Source organism: Rattus norvegicus, chromosome 15 (genome assembly GCF_021556685.1).
Source record: "Rattus norvegicus strain SHRSP/BbbUtx chromosome 15, alternate assembly SHRSP_T2T, whole genome shotgun sequence".
In the NCBI taxonomy this organism is placed as follows: Eukaryota; Metazoa; Chordata; class Mammalia; order Rodentia; family Muridae; genus Rattus; species Rattus norvegicus.
In genome coordinates, this window is record NC_141548.1 from 37,153,337 (window position 1) to 37,178,548 (window position 25,212).

General features: G+C 42.8%; 3 protein-coding genes across 4 annotated transcripts in view; all 3 read right to left on the reverse strand.

Annotated features, from left to right (window-relative positions):
• Window positions 1-516: 516 nt before the first annotated feature.
• Phf11c (PHD finger protein 11 family member) lies at window positions 517-12,650 on the reverse strand. Its single transcript, NM_001447070.1, is given in 9 exon segments — window positions 517-1,170; window positions 2,944-3,015; window positions 4,587-4,718; window positions 5,237-5,300; window positions 6,070-6,137; window positions 7,066-7,115; window positions 8,990-9,120; window positions 10,451-10,558; window positions 12,177-12,650. Coding segments are annotated over 9 exon segments (981 nt in total). The 5' UTR covers window positions 12,312-12,650; the 3' UTR covers window positions 517-949.
• LOC146719387 (Setdb2-Phf11c readthrough) overlaps window positions 517-25,212 on the reverse strand; it is a 58,308-nt gene continuing 33,612 nt past the window's right edge. Inside the window, 11 exon segments of the mRNA NM_001447420.1 lie at window positions 517-1,170; window positions 2,944-3,015; window positions 4,587-4,718; window positions 5,237-5,300; window positions 6,070-6,137; window positions 7,066-7,115; window positions 8,990-9,120; window positions 10,451-10,558; window positions 12,177-12,298; window positions 20,052-20,134; window positions 22,807-22,895. Of these exon segments, the coding sequence (NP_001434349.1) occupies window positions 950-1,170; window positions 2,944-3,015; window positions 4,587-4,718; window positions 5,237-5,300; window positions 6,070-6,137; window positions 7,066-7,115; window positions 8,990-9,120; window positions 10,451-10,558; window positions 12,177-12,298; window positions 20,052-20,134; window positions 22,807-22,895 (1,140 nt within the window). The 3' untranslated portion in view covers window positions 517-949.
• Setdb2 (SET domain bifurcated histone lysine methyltransferase 2) overlaps window positions 19,716-25,212 on the reverse strand; it is a 39,109-nt gene continuing 33,612 nt past the window's right edge. The window contains 2 exon segments of one of the 2 annotated variants that reach the window (NM_001447069.1): window positions 19,716-20,134; window positions 22,807-22,890. In NM_001447069.1, the coding sequence (NP_001433998.1) occupies window positions 22,843-22,890 (48 nt within the window). In that variant the 3' untranslated portion in view covers window positions 19,716-20,134; window positions 22,807-22,842. 2 annotated transcript variants of the gene reach the window in all.

The following is a 25,212-nucleotide window of genomic DNA, read 5'->3' on the forward strand; positions in this document are numbered from 1 at the left end:
GGCGCTCACACTGCAGTCATTCCAGCTGATCTGCAAAGAAGTGGCTTAGACTGGCCTTGGTCACCACAGTCTTGTACAGGAGTGATTCCTACACACGTAGGCGTGAGCACTCATTACAAACTAGACCCAATGTTAGGACACAGCTCAACTTCATTCTGACAGGTGCTTTACTGTAACCCAGAGGATCATGGGAGGAAATTAGAAATGTGAATGTGAAAGGAATCAAGGGCCAGGGGCAGTGTTGCACACAGATCTGATGCATATTGTCAGGTGGGGAAAGCCTTAGTTCTCCACATTCCCTATTCCCCTGGTGCTCTTATTCAAAGAGCCCAGTTGAAATGCCAGACTCGGTCTTGAAGATGAAGCTTGCCCTTGTAATGACTGTGCCCACAAAGACACTTCTAAAAAGACTGATGGAGACCCACAGAATTGGTAAGACAGAATAGTGCACTGTGTCTTCTTACCGATGAGGGCTGCTGGGAACTGTATTAAAGAAACTGTTGATTCTTCACAGTGTTTTGTCAAGCATTTATTAAGTGTGCTCAATGTTGGGAAGGTGGTAGTGAGCAGAAACCCAGGGTACCAGCGAGCTATGCACAGGAGTGAGGCTCTGCTCCATTCTGATGAAGTCACTAATACTGAGAGGAGACCATGATGACACAGACCTACTGCAGGAGTAGCAGAAGCAAGAAGAAAGCTCTAAGATTCCACAAAAGGATGAGCAAAGGCTGTGGTGTGGCTGCCCCTGACTAGGGTGGGTAGGGTAGGTAGGAGGACTTCCTGCTCCTTAGAGGACATGGGGGCCTGATCCAGTTGACCTGAGGAACAGCTGTTACTGTCAGGAGAAGGCAGGACAAGTGAGATGACTAGAGAGGAGCCAAGAAACAACCTGTCAGGTATGGAGCCTGGCTGAGCAGTAGCAGGTCAGAGCTGGAGGGGACTGGATCTGTCACAGGCTGTCTCCTGAGCCTGCTTGCACTTCAGGAGACTCCTGGCATCTGCACTGGTGGTCCTCAGGAGGTAGCAAGGACCCTGAGGTAGAGCCTGAGGGGTCCAGGTCCCCACATTCTTGAAATGAGTGCAGGTTTTGTTGTAAGTGTGCGAGTGCCTCAAGCTTCTGCTTCATCTGGTTCAGCCTTTCTTCATATTCACAAGTTTTACTCTTGATTGCTTTAAAAGAAGGAAGATGGCTTTAATGTATGCAGGAACATGATTAGGAATAGGTTACTGTCTCTAGACTGGATCCGTTCAGATATCTACGTTATAGTCACTGGACCTCAAATGAGGAGACAGAGTGGTCTGAGGAGACACTCTGCCTTTCCCACCTTTTCTGCCCTTCCTGGCTCAGTGTGGATACGTACATGTGTCATGTGAATTTGATTCCTTCACGGTAAAACAAGGTTACAGTGTATTCATTTATTTAGAGACTAGAGATTGTGGTTGGCCTTCTAGTGACAACTCTTTCATGAGCACACCTCTGGCTCTAAGGACATCTGGTACATCTCAGCTTTGGGTATGATTTAGGAACAGAAAATGTTTGCTGTAGAAATCAACCAAGGTAATGGCAGTTGGGTTTAGAATCTTCACAACTGAATTTTTGAATTCTTTGTTGTCAGAATGACTGCATACCTACAGTTAGCTTGGAATCCTGGGCTGAATCAGCCAGACCAGTATGGTGCCATGTCAGAAGTTAGCCTTTCCATGTGGTTCCCATGCAGGCCTAATTAGTGTCTTGAGGTCTCCACATTCATACCATGTGCCACATGTAATTTTGTCAGAATACATCTTCCTGAAGAATGTTATTTTAATATCTATTATTATTAATAGGCATTCTCCATTGATTTTTAATGTAACTTCTCTGCTGACTAAAACAATATTGCAGAGTCCAAAGAAGAACAAGTAGCAGAAAATCAAAACGACAGAGGCTGTGCATATTGAGGTGACACAGGCAACCTGATTGCTCTGTCGGGAAAGCCTGCTGCCACATAGTTTTACTGACAGGCACATCTGTAGAAAGAACACTCGGGCACTGTGTACTGAATAGTGTGGGGAGAGAGCTACTCATATCACTCTGTGTGACTCTGTCCCTCACCCCTCACCCATATCCAGGGGGCAGCAAAGTGGAGATTTAGCATTGAAAGAGACCATAATTAATGCAGATTTCTTACGTTTGTTTGCTTGTTTGTTTGTTTTCTGACAAGTTCTCAGTGTGTAGCCAGGTTCCCAATCCTCCTGCCTCTCCCTTTCAACTGCTAGGATTGCAGGTGTGTACCACAACACCCAGCTAAATGCATCTCATTATTGAAAGTTTGGATCTTCCTATTCCTGCCTGCCTACTACCATTTAAATAAAACAGCAAAACACAAAAACCAAAAACAGCAACAAAAAATCTTTCTTGATCATATTTCACTTTGTTTTGTTTTTTACTTGATTAATTTTAGAATTATAGTACTCTGTGCTTTGGGAGATAAGCTTTGAAGACAAAAGGTCTCTTCAAGAAAGGGAGTCAGGCTGCAGGATGGGTCACAGTTGCCTCCCTCTTGCTGCCTAGGGGCAGAGCCACTGCAGGAAACCTCCTCAGCTCCAGCCTGTGCCTGTCTCTGCTGTCAAAAACGTGGCTTGTTTCTGCCTTGTCAATATGTTTTTCTGTACACCAAAGTATTTGTCTGTGTACTTGGAAAATAAGCATTGTGATCCAACCACCCACAAACTACTGCCATTTTGTATAGCATCAGTCTGTCTGTCTATCCACACATCACTATGTGTTTATATATACACTACTTTTTCCACGTCTCTCTCTCTCTCTGTGTCGTGCTTTTCTGTAATGGGATTTATCATTTGACAACAATTCTCTTGAGAAATATTTGACTCTTATGCAACCTGCTATTTGGATCTGACTGGGAAATGTTTCTAAAACACTTTCTTGTTTTATGAATCACTTACCTTCTTCTAATTTTATTAATGTGTCTTTAAATAGTCCACAGCCAAACACTAAGGTCTCGATCCCTTCATAGTCTAGAGGGAGAAACAGTTTCCTGTGTTAATTTTAATGTGAATAAGTCACACAGGGAGAAAGAGAAAATAACCCCAACAGGAAGAGAGAGGATCAGAGAAGGGCACCTCAGTGCAGGCCCAGCAGGGAAGTGGGAGAAGCCTCAGCTCACTGTCTCTGTGCAGCCAGGACTTCTGGGGAGGGAGCACCTGTGCTCCAGGGAGCCCCAGGTGATTAGGAGGCACCCCAAACTTTGAGAGTTCTTAGTCTTGAGAAAATAAATAAATAAAATTATGTAACAAAGGAGCTCTGGGAAATGTGTAATGCTAACTTATGTTTTGGTTGTCATAGAGAAAGTCTCTTAAAAGTCAGTATTTTACATTGTCCCTTACCATGTAACACAGTCAGATCACCCTAACGAGCAATTATAAGACTTGTAGCTCACATTATATGTTACAGGAGGTCCCAGGGACCATGGACTTGCACACTGTAACTGGAGTTTTTATTCCTAGGAGCCATTCAGAAAGAAATTCCTACTATGCAGTTGATCTAACCAGCTACAGCAAGGCCTGGAGGATGGCTCAGCAGAGAGAGCTGCTTCCTACCACCTGATGACCTAAGCTCACTCCCCAGAACCCACATTGTGAAAGCAGAACCAATTCCTCTGTCATCCTTTATCCTGTACCTGTGGCTGGGCAGGGGCACAACGTAATATTTAAAAAAATTATGTGTGTGTGTGTGTGTGTGTGTGTGTGTGTGTGTGTGTACATGGGTTAGGTATGTTCAGAGTCCTTAAGAGTGTCACATACTCAGGAGCTTCAGGTCCAGGCGTTGTGGGCTGTCATACATAGGTGTGGGGAACCAAACTCAGGTCCTCTGCAAGAATAAATGCATTCTTCACCACTGGGGTATCACTCCAGCCACTGAGATAATTTTGTAAGATGCTGGACTTATTAAGGAGTAGAATGTGAGGCACATTAAGATTATAGCCCAGGACCCATGTCAGGTGGTTTACAAGGGTCTATAGCTCTGACCTGAGAAGCTCAGATAGCTCTGGTTTTTGGGGTACTTGCACTGCCATGTCTGCATCCTCCACACACGCACATATATACACATAACTAACACCACAAACGTATATCTGAAAACAGCAGCTGTATCCACAACAACAAAAGCAGACAAACTAGCACAGCTCAGCTGAAGGATGGCTCCATCCAGCTGTTTGCACCTCTGGGAAACAGAACTCCTGGCCTCAGTGCACTCTTGCCTGGAACTAAAGAATATGTATCTTTCATATTTTGTTCATTTATTAACTGGAAGTTTGAGGTTTATTTATTACTTTGTGTATGCGTGTGCATGCCGAGTAACTGGACAAGAGAGGGTGTTGGAATCCCCTCAAACTGGAGCTATGCTTGTAAGCCACCATGCAGATGCTGGGGACTGACCTTGAGTCTTCTGCAAGTGAAGTGGTGTTCTTGACCACTGAGCCATCTCTCCAGCCCATGATGTGTGTTCTTAAAGAATGGGTTAAAGGAGGGAGGGAAAGCATGGGAAGGTGTGTTTTCTAGAATGTGTTTACATTTAGCCCACTCAGTACCTGACTCTGAAGCAGTCTCATCCATGAATCTTCCATGAATTGAAATCATTTTTTGTTGTATCTGTTCAAATAATTCAGTAAGAAGTCCTGCTTCCAGGCATTTCTTAAGAAAAGGAGCTTTGACAGCTGCATCTACAAACAAAGGATGCATTGTTAGAAGGAAATGGACAGCGATTCGCATCATGTGGTCACTTTGTACTTTACCAGTTGATGTTGAGTAAATGGTTCAAAATGAAAACATTTCTCTGTTTTTTAGTAACGATATGAATTGATGTGGTTTTGAAAAATTTACTTTAACTGCTTGAGATGACAGCCCCTCACACTTGTCCCAGATCTGGCATAGTAAGGACATTGCCACCTGTCACTGTGAGAATTACCACAGCACCAGGTTAGGCCTCAGGCAAACCTATCTGCCTTTTAAGCATGTCTTCTCAGAATGAGAAGAAATGGTCCATTCCAGCTCAAATAACTTTGATATGGCATGGCTTCTAATATAGTTCATAGTTACAATAAAGATTTATGTTCTTATTAAGCACCAAAAGCCCAGAAGAATGAAGATCAAGTACGACACCAGCTTTGAATTATAGGGGTCAACATTTCTTTGAGTATTTTGAATCCATCATTTTGTACAACCAACACTGAGAACCAACCTCTCTGGCCGAGAGCCTCTCCTGTCACATGTCTTCTAGATCTCCTGCATTTCATCGTTTTTGGCTGGAAGAGAAATCCAAGATTTTATTGAATTTTCATGTTGGCTTGGAATACCACACAAAATTAAAATGTTCTGCTACATAATCAAATTTATTACTCAAATCTAAGAAAAAAATATTAAACAAAATATTTTTTAAAATTTTTGTTCTGATGAACTCCTGAATCCAAATGGCACTCTCAGATAGCTAAGACCAGTAGGGTATGCTGTTTGTGGCCTGAAAAACGAGTATTTAATAAAGAATAAGAGGGAGAGACTGTTGTCTGATACTAATTGCGTGTATAGAAACTGATATAAAAACTGTTTCAAATCTCTCCAAATTCTTTTACATTTTATATCTCCTAATCCAGAAAATTTTAAGTTAGAAATTTGGCTAGGTGTGGACCATGTAGCTGGGAAACTCTTGGTTATGAATGAGTGCTTGTCTGTACTCTCAGCCTGTTTAGGACTAAGTGTCATGAAAGGACACAGGTTTTCAGTAGCATGCTTCAAGGAATGATTGACAGAAGCTGAGGAATGATGTAATCCCCTCTGCCTCTAGTCTCCTACTACTCTTAGTATGCTTTCTTTAGGTCAGGATGATCTGTACTTCCTGAGTTCAGGATTCTCTCCAAGATGCCACCCTAAGAGCAGCTTGAACACACAAGAGAAGAGAACACACAGGAAGGATGGCGTGCAATTGCCAACTCCTCCAGTGACTTGAAAACTGTCTCTGGCATTTAGAAATCTAAGTAAGGACATTATGTCAAGAAGTTAGGTCTATAAGAAAATTACCTGTGCGGGAGGGCCCAATGAACGTCGTTTCTTCCTTCCTCTCCTCTTCTTGATGCTTAGGCCATTGGCTAAAATAGAAACCATTTAAAAGTTGGAATATATAAAGCAAAAGATTGCCAGGGGGTTGTGGTGCACAGGTTTAATCCCAGTCCTTGGTAGGTAGGCAGAGCCAGCTGGAACTCTGAGTTCAAGGCCAGTCTGATCTTCAGAGTAAATTCCAGGACAGCAGGTTTACAGAGAGAAACCATGTTTCAAATATGTGTGTGTGTTACATACATATCTATATCTATAATCTATAATCTATAATCTATATCTATATCTATTTGCATTAAATTTGCATAAAATAAAAGTATGTGCCAAACATTTTATAATTCAGAAGACTGTCAAACTTGAAGCTAAGCATTTGCAGCTTAAAACTAAAAATTGATTATAGTCATAAGCTCATAGGCCTATGAACAATTGGAATGGATGGAGTTTTGTTGAACAAAAGAGTCAACTTGGGTCTTGGTGACTGTTGAAAGGTGAAGAAACAACAAGTTTCATCCATCAGGCTGACACGTGCTCCCTTAAAGACTTGCAGGGATGTGGGCGGCCCTGCTTTCCTCATCCAGAGAGACGTTTCAGAAGACAAGGAGCCAGTGCTTGCTGATCCAGAGTTTTACCCTTTATATTCTTTGACCAGGGATTTTTCTTATAGCAATTGTACCGTCTAGGTATGACATGGAACAAAGCTTCATGGAGAATAGTACTGTTTTTAATAGAGGGTCTAGCTAGTTTCCAATGAGTTACAAACCAATGACAATGACTAGAGATGGCTCAGTGCTTGTCAGGAACCCAGTTCCGTTCCTAGTACCCACATGATGACTCACAACCATCTGTAACCGAAGGCATCCACACACACAGGGGCTCATAAAAAATTACAAATGAGAAGAGATTAGATTATCTCAGGTTTTACTTAAGTAGTGAGTTTTCTTCAAACTCACTTCAGAAACTTACCACGTTCAGTGGTCTCTTCTTGTTGTGGAGGATGTTCTGGGCAAAATATTCTGAAAATACAGATTTTAAAGAATCACCGAATCTTTTAATTTGTAGAGATCCACCTTTTCCTCTGCATCCCCAGTGCTGGGAGAAAAGCTACATGACACTACACTGGCTGAAGTATTCACTTTTAAAAAGAAATGTTTTTAAGTCTGCATCAAATTGTGAATCCACACCTGATGTGGGTGAGGGTGGCCACTGATTTTGTGCCCTTTGAGCAGTAGAAAGAGGACGCTGGTCTCTGAAGGTGTGAATGCTGGGTGAACATTTTGAGCAGTATTAGTTCCTATGCTGTGATGAGGGGCATCTAAGGACCTAGGGTCTAGGATTTGAAGCTTCAGTCCAATGACCCACAATTCTGCTGATCTTCACAGATCACACAGACACATGTGCAGTACTGTGGAGAGCGACTTTTCAAGGTCAGAACTTGGATTTGGCCAGTGTCTTCAGAGGGAAGGCAGCACAGCAGGCTGGAGTACTGCAGTGAGGAGCTGTAAGGGACTTCTCTGCCCAGGCTTGCCTTTGTCTCAGCCCTTAGCAGACCTAGGGTCCTCCTGTTACCCAGTGCCCTCCATGCAGCCTTCCCAGCAGCACCCAGCTCAGTCACCTCCTCTGGATCTGCGCCCTCTGAGCACCTTTCATTTGGTCTCAATTGCACTCTCAGAGGGACTTGGACTTGGGTCCTATCTCTCCTGTACACTGATTTTAGGTTTATATACGATGCTTGCCTAGGAGTTTTTGTAACATAAAGAAGTCTAGAAGATATTAGCATAGACTCTCACCAGTACCCTCTGGGCTCCCTGTCCATAATTTTCAAGGCTAGGCAAAGCCCCTTCCTGCTTCAGCCCCTCCCAAGTGCCAGTGTTCAGAGCTGCCTGTCTGCACCAGTGCCCCACCCCCATATTGGTGAGAAATTATCAGCTTCATTATCTTGGAGTATATCTTGTGAAATATCTGTTACTCTATGTACCTCAGTGTTTAAATTAAATTTTAAAGTCCCTAGAAGCTGACATTTTCCTGGCTGAAACAATTAAAACGTTTTTTTAATATTACATATTTCCAATTGGTTAATATACATTTTTTCTTTTTTCTTTTTTCGGAGCTGGGGACCGAACCCAGGGCCTTGCGCTCGCTAGGCAAGCGCTCTACCGCTGAGCTAAATCCCCAACCCCGTTAATATACATTTTTAAAAAATTTTTCTCTCTCTAATTTCAAGGCAGCCTGCTCTACTTGGTGAGATGCTGTCTCAAAAATAAAACCTTTATCTAGCAGGGATGTCAGTCCTTTTAATTGATTCTGTGTATAAAAACGACTGTCAGAGTACAGTGAGTTCTTCGTGAACATAATGATTATGAAGTTCTTGATTCTCCATAATTCAAATATAAAGAGTACTGTTCAATACTGAATGACAAGCTGCGGGCAGGCAAGAGGGCTCTGAAGGTCAAGGTGCTTGCTGGCAGCTCCCACAGCCTCAGTTCCATGCCTGGGTCCAACACTGGAAGCAGAGAGCTCATTCCCACAAGGTGGGAGAACAGACCCATGACCTGTGGATGTGTGAGTGAAGGAAGGTGTCTTCCTGCTACAGAGAAGAACAGGCCTGAACTGGCTCCTGTGTCTTATAGGACGTGCATGCTGCCACTCAGAATGAGGCTCTCCCAGGAAGGAGAGTAAAGAGACGATTTAGAAAGTCAAGCAAACCCCTTGAGTACTTCTTAGTCCTGTCAAGTGTGGAAATGAGAAGCTGAGTTCCTGGTGGTGTCCCATGATCCTGTCCTCACGTGAAACTCATTTGCATAAATTAAGCCTGAGAAGCATGTCACAGCCTAGCCATTCCTTAAGCACCCCCACTCCTCCACAATGGAGTATCAAACTATTTGATTACTTGTAAGTTCTTTTGACTCCAACTTGTAGAATTGCGCGGTCCTCCTTGGCACAGAGTAAGTGGTAATTCTTGGCACAGGAAGTTTCATCACACCCCATGATGGCTCCCTCGTTATTACAAAATGAGCATTTCTGTAGAAGAATAGATCATAGTGAGTAAGTACCTGTTTCACTACTAAAAAAGTAAGGCTGCCAATATACATGTTGTTTAAACCAGCAGCCAGTGTTTTGTCCTGGCTATCTCTGGCATATCCCAGTCCAAATCCACACGAAATAGGAATTAGATCGGCACCCCATGAGGAACTTTTAGCAAAACTGCGGCCAAATGGCATAGACAGTTATATCACAGTCTACATAAATGCAAAAATATGTAGATGGTTTCAAAAGACATTATTTTTTAATAGAGATTCCTTAAAAGTGAAACTAGCAGGCTTCTTCATCCCTAGGTAAGGGGTTGTTTGCAGGATTTCGAGCCACAGGTCAGAGCAGCTCCTATTGTGACACTAAGCATTGTGACCTCAGCTGGAACTTTCTGTGACTTCCTCTTAGACATTTCCCCTGGGTTGGTGGTCCCTGCTCTACAGAGTTGTAACTGAGGTTAATATGAAATGAATGGGACCTGTTTCCAGTGTGTGGAAAGTAAACCACAATGAAAAGAGAACTGATCAATACAGTATTTCACTTGACCCCTTGATTTAACTTCCCTATCAGTTTTTATATGCAGGTGTATGTAGCAATGCCTAGGCACTGTGTGGCTCCAGTCATTAACCCTTCACTGTGCTTGTGGTCAGGTACAAAGAACTCGGGCTTGACATCCTGTTTACTAATCTGCACATGGTCTTTTATAAAGAAGCCCAGAGACCCAGTGGACCTGAGAGATACAACCTTACCCGTCCTCCTTTCCTGGAAAGGCCCATATGCCCTCAGCTCCCAGGCAGATGCTCACAATGATAACCACCCAGAACTGGTGCAGAAAGTCATCAGCCACCCGTGACATTCAGAGGACATCGTCCTCCATGTCAAAGATAAAGCCTTTTGCTCTGCATGCTGCCTGCAGCTCTGTGGCACCAAGAGGACCAGCAGGCTGCTCTCCTGATGTGTGTGACAGTTGGTTGTAAGCAGACAGTGTCAGCTGAGGCAGGGTCTCACAGTCTACCCTTCAGCTCTCCACATCTTTCTCAAAACTTACTTTACCATAGACACTGTTTTTAGATGAAAGGTTTATTTTTACTTCTGTATATGTGTGTCTGAGAGAACAAGTGTGTAAGTGCATGTGTCTGTGGAGGCCAGCAGAAGGTGTCTGAGGCCCGGAACTGGAGTTACAAGCACTTGTAAATTGCTATTCTGGTGGTGAACTGGTAATAAGAATCCCTGAGAACCATCTCTCCATCCCCCAAACAGACTGTACTTTCAATGTAGACCCAAAGACTCATTTATAAGCAAAAAAGACATGTCAACTTACCGACGTGCTTCCGTTCCAGATCTTCTCAAGTACTGAACTTACATCAAAATTTTTAGCTATATTAAATGGATCATGGGCCTCACACTCCACCAGTCCTGATGAATACAGCTGCACAGTGAGAAAAATACCAGAGTTGGTGTGAAATAGTCCTGACCAACACAAGTCAGGGATGGTTCTGAAAAGGGCTGAAGAGGATGTAGAGTGGACCATGGCTCAGAGCACTGGTCACTGTGCAGTAGATGAACAGACATGAGCCATGGGACTCCTGTGAGAACCCTCAGTCTGCAGACACAGTTGTCCTTGGTAATTGACCTCTCCTGACTCTGGAGCCAGGCCGACAGTGGCTCCTTCAGCACCGTTCTCTGCCTAGGAATGCAGAGCAGGCAATGGCTGAAGCCATGGAGTCAGAGAAACTATAGCAAGGGACAGAGGCCATTCCTGTGGCTTTCCAGGCCTTGTCCTTAAACTTGAAGAATAGGACCTACCTCCACAATCACATTGCAGCTCTTCACTTTTGCCATTGTTGAGATAAGGTCTCACTGTAGCCTGTCTGGCCTGAAACTCAGAGAGTCTCCCTGTGTTTGCCTCTGAGTGCTGGGACTAAAGCCATAAACTAAGACACCTGGCTTTTATGATTTTTAAAAAGATACATTCTTGTTTTATCCAAGTTTACCTTGATCTTGGCCTCTTCCTGAGCTTCTAAGCAGTGAAAATTCAGGTATGGGCAACCACAGCTGGCCCCAAATTGCCTTGTGTGTTTTAGGGGCCACACGTCTCTTTCCTCTTCAGCATTGTAGAGGATGGAGAGAGGGCTCACTGGTTAAGCATGTCCTTTGCTCTTCCAGTGTTCCAGAGAACCTACATTGTGCTCTCAGTACTCAGCTCACATGTGATCTCTAGGTCCAGAGTCACACACACACACACACACACACACACACACACACACACACACACACACACACACATCTTTTTTCTATTTTATCAAATATGCATGTTTTATGACCATGCATGTGAGTGTTGTGTGAGTGTTTGCCCCTCTCTACCTTGTTTTATGAACCTGGAGAGCTCACCATTTCAGCTCAACAGGCTGGTCTGCAAGCTCCTAGAATCCTCCAGTCTACCTCCTCCCCCGAAGTGGATTGCAGGCACATCGTGCCTTGTCCAGCTCTTTGCATGAGTCCTGGGGATGAACGTCAGAACACTAATGGACACTAATGTCTCTGGCACTTTACTAAACTGAGCCACCAGCTCTGTAGCTCCAGAGAGCTGAGGTTACTGTGAGTCACATAAACCTAAATAATCTGCCCGCTTTCATCTGAACGTTAATGTTACAGATAAACTAAAAAAAATATATAAAAATAAAGAGAGCTGGGCTTAGCTCTCTCCATCCCTCATGGTTTGGAGATAGGACCTCTATGTTTCTGCTGTTTTGCTCCAGTTGCAAGCTTAGTGCATTAATACGCTGTATTTTATTAGGACTAAAAGTTGCTCCCTGAAAGATGGTCATAAAAAAAGCTGGGCCAGTAAGGTGGCTGTCAATAAAAATCACTTGCAGCAGTGCTGGACGACCTAGGCTAGCCTCAGAGGTCAGATGAAGGCATCATATGTCCTTGCATTGCTGGGAACAGAACCTGGATCCTGGGGAAGAACAACCAGTGCTCTTAACCACTGAGCCATCTCTTTAGCCCTATGCAAGTAATTTTAAATTTATTTGCTAGTAACTTACCAGACAGTTCTCATGAGCAGCTATATTTGCTGATGGTGAAAAGTAAATCACACTCCAGTCGTGGCCTTCAGGGCAGAGGACACATGTCCTCTTCTCCATCTTCTCTGTAACCTGACAGAAACCTATAAATAACATCCAGGTTAAAACAGAAAAGCATTTTACGGCCTTGGCAGCTCCTCCAGTCTTAAAGAAGGAGGAAGGACCCTCTTTTTGTGAATGAGTCTTAACTCGTGGAACAACAACAAACCAGCAATATAAGTTGGGGGAAATAGTAGCTCTTGTATGGTACAGCCTCTGATTAGGGTTCTAGACCAGTGCTATCAACAGAAACTGCAAGCCACAATGGTGGGCTGTGGCATCACTGAAAACATTCTAGAGGCCTTACTGAAATGCATACAATACACACATCTCAGATGATGTCTGAGAGCTGGCCTTATCAATAGGGAAAGATAGGAATGTAGAGCAAATGTTGATCCCATGTCTACTTAGCAGAGACTGTGGGCGTAGGTTCACCTGTGGGGCCAATGAGCTCCCTTACCATGGGATCTTGGTCTAATTTACAGTGCAAGGCACTGCTTCCTCCTGCTGGTTCCAAGTCCACTAGAAATCAGTTGGTCACCCCTATGACACTGTGTCACTCTTCCTCCAGGGACATGTCCTGCCGTGCTGCTTGTTACTGTAGCTCAGTGCTCACAACTGTGTGAGATTGTGGAGTTCTTTTCTTCTCCAACAAACTACATGGCACCTTTCAGTACTATGAAAGCTACCCAACAGGGAAGAACCTCCTGGTTATTGCCTAATTTTTCTGTGTCCTGTTACTAAAAAGTGTGATGCCTTTGGCAATAGGGTCTTATTAGGGTCTCACCTGGTTACAGGGCAGAGAGTAAGTGTGGAAATCTCTACCATAAAGGGGACAACTACAATCACCTCACCTCAGAAACACTGTGGGGGAAGAACCTAACATCCACAGAAACAGTGTCTTCTAGACATGATAGAGATGCTGCGACCATAAACTCAAAGCAGCTGTAGATGCCTGCAAGAGGCCTGCATAGGGTCAAACCAGTTAAAATTCGAGCTGGCACTGGCGGGGAGGGGTGGGTAGCACTTACTAGCAACCGCCTCTTACTGAGGAGATCTGTCAGTTGATGGTTTGTGGGGGAGTGTTGGTTTTCCTTTAGGGTGCGCTAGCATAATCAGTGGTTGGAAACACACACACACACACACACACACACACACACACACACACGTGAGTGTGTATATGTTCGGCACAATCTGGATAGAGAAAATCAGTCTAGATGGAGAAAAGAGCAAAGAAACCACTGAGAAACACATGGTAAATGTCTTTCAGTTAGGGCGGAGCAAGATGAAGGCCCCAATAGATGGAGAATGCTTGCAGTCTGGACCAGAGGCTAGATACACAATGAGGGCAATTTCACACAACTCCCCACAAGGAAGTTTGAACTTAATGTAATTCCAATCCAAATCCCAAGGTTTAGGAATGTATAAAAGCAATTATTAGAAAGAATACATTGGCATAGTGAGGAAGCTTTGAAGAAAACAAGAGAGGACCTCTTACCTGCTTGATTTAAAAACATATGTTCATAGAGTCACTTGGACAGATTCTTAGATGAACACATCACAGAAAGTCAATATGGGCAAAAGCAGGCTGTACCCCACGTTTCCAGTTCAATGGCTGATAGCATTGTTTTTCTTTCCTAGGAGCTGCCTCTGCCCACATTTTCTATTTGATTATTAGTTTCTCACTGATTTGTAAAAGCGTGTCACATATTAGAATATTATCACTATGTCAGTGAGACATAGTTTGGTAAGAGGAGACACTTGACGTTCTCATCATCCTCCTCTGGCCTCTGCAAACACACCAGTAATCACCCCCACATCCACATGCATACACCATATATATTAAGACTACCTGCCTTCTGTGATATTAAAACTACTTTACAGTTTCTACTCTTAGGTAAGGGTGATATATTTAGAAACTAGTGAACTCTTGGTTTTATAATATAAATATGGAATTTATTTTAACATTTTGTTTAAATTAAAACAAAAACCAACCAAGCATAGTTCTTTTGAGACAAACCCATTTTGAGTTTGCAAACATAAAGCCTGGGAAGTGGGATGGAACCTTATCTCTCTACTACTCACTCTAAAACCCACCGGTGGATTAACTAAGTGAAATAGCTGACCAGATGGCTAGCCATTGCCATTTAATTAGTACCCTTATTTGTGCCATCCTCTCTGTCTGAAACAATTTTTCACATTTCCTCCATATGGTTGACTCTGGACTTTACAAAACAGAATGGGGTTAGAGAGACAGATTAGTTGCTCTTCCTCTGGATGACAAAAGCCCTCCTGTCGGGATGGCTTACAAACTCTTGTTACTAAAGCTCCAGGGTCTTCACAACTTTACATACAAACACACACACATACACATACAGACACACACACACTAAATACATGCATCTGTACATAATGCATGTAAATATATATATATATACACACACATACACACACACTAAATACATGCATCTGTACATAATGCAGGTAAATATATATATATACACACACATACACACACACACTAAATACATGCATCTGTACATACATGTATATATATACACACACATACACACACATACAGACACACACACTAAATACATGCATCTGTACATACTTGCATGTATATATATACATACAAACATACATACATACATACATACATACATACCAGGAACTAGAACCATGGCTCTCTAGTCTTGTTGCTCTTGCAGAGGACACAGGTTTGGTTCCCAGCACCTACATGGTGACCTATAAACATTTCTAACCCCATTTGGGGTCCAGATGGAATCCCATGCCTTCTCCTAAACAACACGAGCACCAAGTACAATGTGGTACATAGACATTTATGCAGGCAAGATAGTCATATATCAAGTCTTAAAAATACAATAGTGGGGAATTCACAGCCTGGAATAAATCACTGGTCATCTACAAGATTGGCTGTAGACATCTCTACCAAGTGGGTGAGGATACGGGATCCCTGGATTGTCTCAGGGATGGAAGGATGCTTTTGCTGAAATAGTGGCTTCCCTTGGGCAGTGATCACTGCAATCACTGTTGATTGGAAGGGCTGAAAAGGTTTGGCATTAGTGCCTTCCTATTGTGTCTGCATTTCCAGCTTTAACCTGTGGGTCAGGTTCCTACTGGAAAGACAGGACTGGGGCAGGGCTGTACTAGCCTGTCAGCCACAGCTCTCCTGCTGTCCTCTGTGCATTATTTCTGTTTCCTGTCTGAGAGAGGACTTCCTGTGCATTCTTGAGTTTATGATTTTCTAAGATGATTCCAGAAACCTGTGAACCACAAAACTGACAAAAACCTGGATTGTGATGCTCTCACGATAAGAGAAAACCATCTCAAGGAGATTCTCACTATGGGTGGCCTGGAAACATCAGCCTAAACTCAAGTCTTTAGGAAACTAATGGCTACTTGCAAACTGGTCCTTATATTCCTCAATTACTCCAAGGAGTGGGGCCTCCTTTCTAGGTTTTCTACATCTCTGATAAAGTCTACTCTCCCTCCCAACAGCATGTCCTCAGTATTTCTGCATTTCAAAGTGAGAGCTCCCAGCAAGCAAGAACCAAACAAGATGGAACCAGCCATCCTAGAGGTTTCAGCTTCCTGAGGTCCCAGTGCCTACAGCTTTCTCAGATGCTGTAAGCCCAGCTCAGCCCTCAGCAGTGATCTGCAGCCTCCCCAGGTGAAGTAGAGTGTGACTTCCTGCAAACCAAAACCCTAATACTCACCAGTGAGGACTGGGTCAGGGGTCAGTGATGTCTCTTGGGCCATGGCTGGGTACCTGCACTCCTCCAAATGCAATTGGGGAGTTTCTAGTTTCGTTTCTCTAAACCTGGGTGGTGATGGCAAGTAACAGCCTGAGAGGAAGTACAGATAGGTATGGTTTCCTTGTCGATGCTCAACTCTCACAGTCATTTAAAAAGTGCTCTAGTTTATTTCTCTGCAGATGTAATGAAAACTCAGGCCCAAACTAATGTAGGGGACGAAAGGGTTCATATGACTAACAGGCTCCAGTCATCATGCAGAGAAGGAAGAAAGTAGGGACAGGAGGCTTTCTGGATGCTTCCCTTTGGCTCCCTAACCCTGCTGTGTACTACAGCACACACACCTGCCCTGTGCTGGAGCTGCACACAGTGGCCTGTGCCTCCCTCCATCAACCCACAGTCAGGAAAACATCACACAGGCCACTCTGGTGGGGGGAAGTATGGTGACGTCTCCGCTTCCCAGGTGTGTCACGTTGACAACTCCAAAAAGCCATCAATCAGCTTGAGAAAAACCACAGCAGACACCCCGACCGTGCCGGTGCTTAACTTAAGAAACAACTGATCTGTACCTGAAACTGGTAACACACCCTTTGGTCTATGCAGGACTATCTTTAAATGATGCAAAATCAAGACCCTAAACTCAGGTGTCAGGAATCTTTACTTAGCTCCCATGGGCTACGAAGCACCATAGGGATGCAGGCCTTTCAGTCCCAGGGGGCATGCACTCTAGGAGGACAAAGGGCAGCCTGTGCCTGGCAGAAGAAGGGCAAGTCAACAGGGCAACATGGACAGCCTGGGCAAAATGACAGGTCCTAGCACAGGATGGCAAGGGCCTTGGGTAGGTCCTGGAGACGTCCTTTCTCACAGTGTCAGGAAGAACAGGTGAGCAAGACCTGTGCTTCTGAGGAAAGTGTCTACCTTCCAAGATAAAGACCAGGGAAGTATGGGGGAAACTGATACAAGGGGGGACAGAGGCCTTGAAGGGAAATATTCCATATACATTTACTCATTGAAATAGTGTATTAAGCTTCTACTGCATGTTATTTTGTTTGTATTTTAGTGTGTGCACATGTGTACCATGACACATAGGGGAGTTAAGAGTCCCTTTAGGTTACAGTAATTTTCTTCTATCAAGTGGGCCTAGGAACTAAAGTCAGGCCGTTGTGCTGTGTCGCACGTGTCTTTACCTGCTGAGCCAACCCTTTGGCCTATAATTAATATCTTCAAAGACAAACAACTATTATAGCCACAGAGCAAAACAGGATTCTTTAAAGGATTCTCCCTGGGCATGGTGACACACACCTTTAACCCCAGAACCTGTGAGACAGAATCAGGTCAATCTCTGTAAGTCTGATGTCAGCAGGGGCTATATATGAGACCTGTCTCAAACAAACAAACAAACAAACAAACAAACGAATCCTCAAAGAAAAGAATGCTCTTAGAAACAAAGCAGCAGGGGCTAGAGAGATGGACCAGTGGGTAGAGCACTAGACATAAGGACACAGGACATGATTTCTCTACTCCTCAGGACCACATAAAGGCAGGGGTGGGCTGTGCACCAGCAATCTCAGGACTCAAGGACAGAGACAGGGAAACTCTTCAGCTTGCTGGCCATCCAGTCTAGATGAAATGCAAGGCAGATTCACGGCAGACTTTCTCAAGGGGACAAGATGGAGACTGATACAGTGTAATATCCAATGTTCATACTCATTCATATATACTAAGAGAAAAATATCAGAGAACTACAATGTAAAAGGTAAAAGCAGGCACAGAATCACAGGCATGCAAGATGAAAGATGGAGACACAGAATGTGAACTTAGAGAATCTGAATCTGGACCTGCTCTTGAAGAAGTGCCTTTAGTTGTTGCCTTAGTGCAACATAGATGCAATACTGACAACTCAGTGTTACTTGCTAACGTGTTTGTCCAATACATAGAGTAACAGATCTCTAATCAGTCTCAAGGCCTGCTCAACAGGAAGGACATCATGTTTGGTCCTGGAAACCCAGCCATGTACTCAGAGCTAGTGAACTCATGGACTGTGGAGGAGAACCGACAACTGTACCTTACTAATCCAGCACGACCCCTGACTCCACTCTAAATGTGCGCCCTTACCCCCATGGATGGGTGCAGCTCTCACCCTACATCGAGGAAACTTCTCTTTGCAACAGGGACAGCGATCCTTATAGCAAACCACAGCACTTGCAGAGCCCAGCCCCAACTAAGGCATCGCACACCACCACTCCTACACCTAAGGATCTCTGTGGAAGAGGCAGGAAGACTGAAGAGCACATGAGCAGGAAGTCTGCTGTGAGATTGTGTCTCCTAGAATCCACAGAAGCTACAGCCAGGAAGTCTCCCCAACATGGCTGCCAAATCACAGGCTGATGGAGGGACACCAAAGGACAGGCTAACGTGGGAAGGGAAGAGCCCAGAAGGCCTCAACCCTCCACAAAGAGCCACAGATACCCAAGGAGTGACAGCAGAAGAGAGAAGTCTTCCCCAGGGAAGAACACATCGATTGCTCATCCAAGAGCACGGTGAAAGCTTGAACATACAGGAATCATTGTACAGACTGAGCACGAAGCATTTATGTAGGAGTGGGTGCTCTGGGGCACTGTGGTTGCTATGATGGTTTCTAGAGACCATGCAGCAGGATAATGATAATACAAATGTCTAGTGCTTAAGACGTGGATACCCTGCCAAACAGCTTTCATTCACAAAGTCATTGCCAAAACACCCAAAGCGAAACATTAATATCCTAAAGTAAAGAGCAGTAAAGTAGAGAACAGACATTTTCAAGCATATAGTCTCAAAACATTTAGTTCTTTCTTAGTTTTGTCTTCAAAAGTTATTGTCTCATCCGCCTGTGGAGGAAAACAAACAAACAACAAACAGGGAGAAGGGGAAGTGTAGGCTATGAAATGGAGAGTGCTGGCCGTGGATGGACACCAGGTAATGCAGATCAGGATTTCTGGAGACCTTGCTCCAATGATGACATTGATAGAAGACGATATTTTGAAGGGGACCCTAAGGAAAACAGGCTGCTTCACAATGGTCCCTTTTAGACAAAACAATCTACCCCAACAGTCAAGTTTCCTCGCTTCATTTTAGTGACTTCCCTGAATCCTTACATCACTAGTGTGAATGGCTTGCCATACCCACCTGCAGCTTAAATTGTTGCTTCTCCTTTTACTGCAATTCCTTTTGGGTTACATAACACAATTTTGACTAGCTTCAAGACTCCCTTTACTCCTATCTCTACTCTGTGTACAAAATGTCTTTCTTGCTCCTTTCTTCCTTTCTTTCTGTGTTCCTTGTCTTGTACACTCAGGCACTACAGGGAAACTGGAAAGTTTCTTGTCACAGTGTGTTCAGAATGGCCCCCAGCTGGAATGGTTAATGGGTCAATGACGTTATAAATTACGTGGGAGGATGAAGGTGTTGCTGTGTGGTAGAGTGAGTACCTCCATGCAGGAGGCCATGGGTTTACTCCCCAACAAAGAATACTTTCAATTGTTGTGCATAAAGTCAGCTCCTACACAGTCTCTAGACACCTGCCCATCATTTGTAGTTGGTAATAGCCAATGAATTGTCATTTACAATTTAACATCAAGTTTGTAGGTAAAAGATATAAAAGTTGGTCCTATGGAGCATAAATTGTAAATAATAATGACAAAAACAATTTAGAAACGTACAAATTCTATTGTAATTTTACATTAGTATATAAAATACAAAAGTTATAAATTATACAGTGGAAGGTACATTAAAATATATTATTTACGGGTAAAGTCAAATAAATGTAATAACACGTGATACTTGGTGCATACGAGTGTCCTCATTTTGTTTCTCACCTAGGACATTAAACATCATAAAACATCAATACCCTGAACAAGGGAAACAGAAGCATTAGCCATTATCTCATTGACAACTGATGTAACTCACACTGATCAGCTCACTTCATGAATGACTATCAGATATAAGAGTTATATTATTTTTTTCCGACACTTAGTAAACCCACATTGGCAGAGGATTTCCTTTTCAGGCATGGTCCCAGCTTCATAACCATAATCCCATGTTAGTTCTGTTCTTGCTTTCACATACCTACAAAGCAGAAATAAAAAAGAATTGTAAATCATGCTAAATTACTCCACAGAGAACAACCTTGAATATTTCAATTTTCATATTAATAAAATCAGCCACCTTATTCTCTCCACATTGCCAACCATTCAAAATAATCTTTACTAAAAGTAGTCATTTGACTTTTGTATTGAGTCTCTTAAAATCCTATGTATGAAGGAATATCCATGAGGAATGGTGTTTTGCAAACATAAAGGCTGTGGCATACAAGCAAATAGGATAATTCTGACTTTAAAGAAGACAAAGGGCATGAGCTTATTTCTTATGTGGGATAGCTTTCTTTCTAATTGCTATTTTTACTTCAAGATATAAATGTTTTCCTTTGTGTGTTTTGTCAATGACTTTGTGAATTAAAGCCATTTGTTATCTTTTTCTTTAATATTTTTCTTCTTGTATTTTTCTCCCGCATTTTTAAGAACAGTAGAAAATTATCACTTTTTGTCCAGCGTGATTTTCTTGTGGTCTTTTTTTGTTTGTTTGTTTTTGGGTTTTTTTTGGTTCCTTTTTTCGGAGCTGGGGACCGAACCCAGGGCCTTGCGCTTCCTAGGCAAGCACTCTACCACTGAGCTAAATCCCCAACCCCTCTTGTGGTCATTTTTTTTAAAACATGTGTCTTTTTTTTTAAAGGCTTATTTATTAATTTTATGTATGTGAGTACATTGTCACTGCCTTCAGACACATGAGAAGAGGGCATCAGATTCCATTCAGATGGTTGTGAGCCACCATGTGGTTGCTGGGAATTGAACTCAGGACCTCGGGGAGAGCAGTCAGTGCTCTTAACCGCTGAGTCATCTCCCCACCCCTCTTGTGGTCATTTCTAACACCTCTGAATTTGGATTCATTGTTGTGTGGGGCTGTGAGCTGGTTATCCCACCTCTAGGAGACTTGACAGTTAAGAGACAACTCCGTTCAGATCCAGGAGGAACCTGCAGTAAGATGCTAAATAAAACACACTGTCCAAATGGAGGCACTTGCCTACCTTCCTTCCATGAATTCAACTGTGAACATGGCATATGTAAAAATCATTGTGGGCCTGAATGACATGGCACCTAGCTGTCCAAGGTGTGTTCCCTGTGTAGGTACTTGCTCATCTCCACTGGTTTCCTCAGACCTTTCTACCTGGCTATGATGATCATATGATAGAACAGGGTCTCATACACTGACCCCTTTCAAGATAGTTGGCATTTGCCCTTTCCTAGAAATTCATGTGTAGTTGCCATATGTATTTGATGACCACTGTCCTAAAACAGAGTCAATCACTTGTCATTTGTCTTAATGCATACAGTTAGTTCCATACCAATGCCTGGCAAGCTGTCTCAACGCTCTGACTATACCTTAACTTTGCAAAACTCATCCACTCTTTGACTGTGCTAGTGGTCAAAGCCACTGCTTTGTATGTGTTGGGTGCTTTAACGTCCCCACCCTACAGCTACTTCACTTAAAAGTACTGTCTAGCACATGTCCACACCCTTTGTTTCTTTATAAATACAACTCTCTTACATTTACTTACTAATACTTGTAAATAATTCTAAAGATTACTAAAACCTTACATAGACTGGGAGTACATCTAAAGTAGATAAAAACCATTACCCTAAAAAGAAGTAAAGGTCTAGGTGAGGCCTTCAGTCCCAATACTTGGGAAGCAGAGGAAGGTGGATCTCTGTGAGTTCAAGGCCAGCCAGAGCTACAAATTAAGATCCTATCTCAAAAACAACAAACAAAACTCCAAACAAACAAACAAACAAACAAAAACCAACAAAACAGAACAAAAAACCTGCATAAGCAGAAAAGCAATAGGGGTGTACGCAGAGGGACCCACAGATAAGAAGTAACTGAGAAAAATAGTGGGGAAAATGAAATGAATTACTTGACTGATGGGTAGGAGGGTACAGAGAAGCAAGTTAAGAAGCTAACCATTTAGCCAAACCTGGTGGTACACACTAGTAATCCCAGCACTCAGGAGGCTACAGTAGAAGGACTAAGAATTCATGGCCAGCCTGGTGGTAGGAGCCCATGCCCCTAATCCCAGCACTTGGGAGGCAGAGACAGGAGGATCTGGGTTCAAGGCCAGGTCTACAAAGAAACCCTGTCTTGAAAACAAACAAACAAAAAGCAAATCAACAACAACCAAAAAGTTCTGGGTTATGTACTGAGTACTAAATCAGCAAAGAGTAAATGGCAAAACCCTGTCACCAAAACTCACAAAGCTAAATGAATCTCTCTGCTTACAACACATACAATTAACTGGGGTAAAAAGAAAATGTTTCTATTTCGAAGTAAGTCAAATTATAAAACTACATATTGAAGCTTGCTTTACACTATATTGTATACTATATTGTTCATGAGCATGCACAATAACAATTAATTCTGTTAATCAAAACAAAAGAACACAGCATTCTCCTTCATGTTTCCTGAACTGAATTATGTAATCTGAGGTCTTTAGCTCCTTAGGAAATTAATTTTAGATGAGATTAAAAATAGAAATTTCAACCACTTAAATTTTTACTGAGTAGTTAACAGTTTAGGTAAACTATTTTATGATAATAGATGTTTGGGGCTATGTTGCATCTTTTCATATTTACTATCTTAAACGCCACAGTGCAGCATTAAATTGTATAAGCAAAATAACCACAAACCTGTTGGTGAAGAAGGCCGCCAATGGGAAATTCCTGTCATGGGTTTCTACAAACACGTTCTGCACCCAGAGATTTGGGTAGCAACTGTGCTGTTAAAAAAAAAAATTAAACAGGGGTTAGACACAGCATAAAATTTAGAAAGTATGTGAGTACCCTTGTTTCCTACACATATCACTGATTTTGCCTTTCTCGGGTCAAGCAATATGCAATCTACCACAGTTCTTAGCAGTGTAATTAATAACAGGAACTAATTTAGTATAGCCATTCAGACATCATGCGATAGAAATACAAAATAGAACCCCCATATGGGGATTGTTTGTCAGTACTTAATGTTATTATAAATACACTTATCTCCTGACTCATCAACACTACATTAAAAATATTCTATATATACCATCTGCATAGATATCTATGTGTAAGATTGTTAATAAATATTGATTTTTAAACAGGAAACATTTGGAAATAATCTCAATACCTGCCTATTAGGAACTAGTTAAAATTGATACAATGGAATTCTATGCAGCATAAAGGAGCCCGCTAACAGGGACAATCAGGTCCAGTGAGACGGCTCAGTGGGAAAAACCATTTACCAGTAAGCCAGACGACCTGAGTTTGAACATACATGGTAAAAAGGGGAGAACCAAGTTTCCAAGTTATTCCCTAGCCTCCCACATGCATGTGGCGTGTGTGTATCCCCTTCCCCCACATACAAAGTAAATAACTAAATAAAAAATAGGAGGGGACCAGGAGCTCCTGTATACTGATACAGGATAAATGTCAGGATGGTACTGTCAGCCCAAAGGTGAGTAGAAGAGATATCTCAGTCAGTAATGTAGTTGTTATGCAAGCGTGTAGACCTCATGTGAAAATCCAGGTGTGGTGGCACAAGCTCATATTAGGACCAGAGCAGTAGAGGCAGGAGGATCCCTGGGGCTTGCTGGCCAGACAGCCCAGCCTGATCAGTAACTCCAGGTCATCCGATAACCTTGTTTTAAAAAGCCAAAGTGAATGGCACTGAAGGAACAACACCCATGGTTGATTGACCTCAGGCTCCCTAATACACAGGCACTCATGTGCAAGTAGGCTGCCACACACACACACACACACACACACACACACACACACACACACACACACACTCACAAAGTGAATAAGCTATATAGAAAAGAACCAACGCCATACATGTATTTACTTGCATTTGCAGAGCTAAAAAGGAAAAAAAAAAAGGACAAGAATAAACAGGAGCCATAGAATGAGTCAGGGAAACTGGCAGCATAATACTTTCCAAGAGAAGGCTTTAACTGGACAGTGAGTTCCAGGACAGCCAGGGCTACAGAGAAGAGACACTGTCTCAAGAATGTAAGGTAAATAAATAAATAAAGGGGGAAGGCCCTGAAAACAAACAAAAGTGTGGCAAGAGTTTAACACACAGAGTGTATGCAGCATCATCCTCACATCCCACCTGAAACTGTCGGAGACATGTATAAGCAGTTGACTTGTCTCAGCACAGCCACATAACCTCTTTCAAGGCTCATAACGTAACGGCATCTCAATACGCCCTTCCAGACTTCTTAGCTGCCCACTGTTTTCTCCACACTGACGTTTATTACCATCACGAGACTCAGAGGCACCGAGCCCCTACAGTATCCTTGTATATGTCCATCATTCAGCATCAATGATGATTATTTCTAATTTTTTTTTGCAACTTATATAACTGAGTTTGGAAATCGTGTCTATTTATACACTCGTGTGCATGTGAAGACATGCATGCACATCTGCGTGTGTCTGTGGAGCTGGAAGTCAGATGTCAGACAGATGTCTGGATTGCTCTTTGCCTTAGTTTTTCATACTTTATAACCCTGTGTGTGTGCATGAGGAAGCCAGAGGAGAATGTTGGGTACACAGTTCTATCATGCTTTACCATCATCCCTTGAGACAGCAGCTCTCACTGAAACTGGGCCTAAGCACCCTTCTGCTTCCACTCATGAGTGTGCTGGGATTATAGGCGTGCAAGCTTTTTACGTGGGTGCGGGGATCCAAACTCAGGTCCTCATGTAAGTTTGCTGAGTCATCCTCCCGGCCCTGTAATTTCTTTGGTTTTATGGTTTTTGTTTGTTTGTTTTTGTCTTGTTTTGTGTTTTAAAGACAGGTTCTCACATTGTAGCCTAGGCTGGTCTAAGACTCAGAAAATCCACCTGCCTCAGCCTGAGAAGTATTGGGATGACAGGTGTGAGTCACCATGCCCAGCACTTGAGTTCTCTAACAGAAATGTTTGCTGTATGGTAAGCACTTCCAAACAATTTATATTAATTAGTATGACCCTCAACAAAAAGATTGTTCCTCGCATATTAGCATCAGGAAACCGCACACACAGGTACACAGAGGACTGATTCTGGTAGTCTGTTC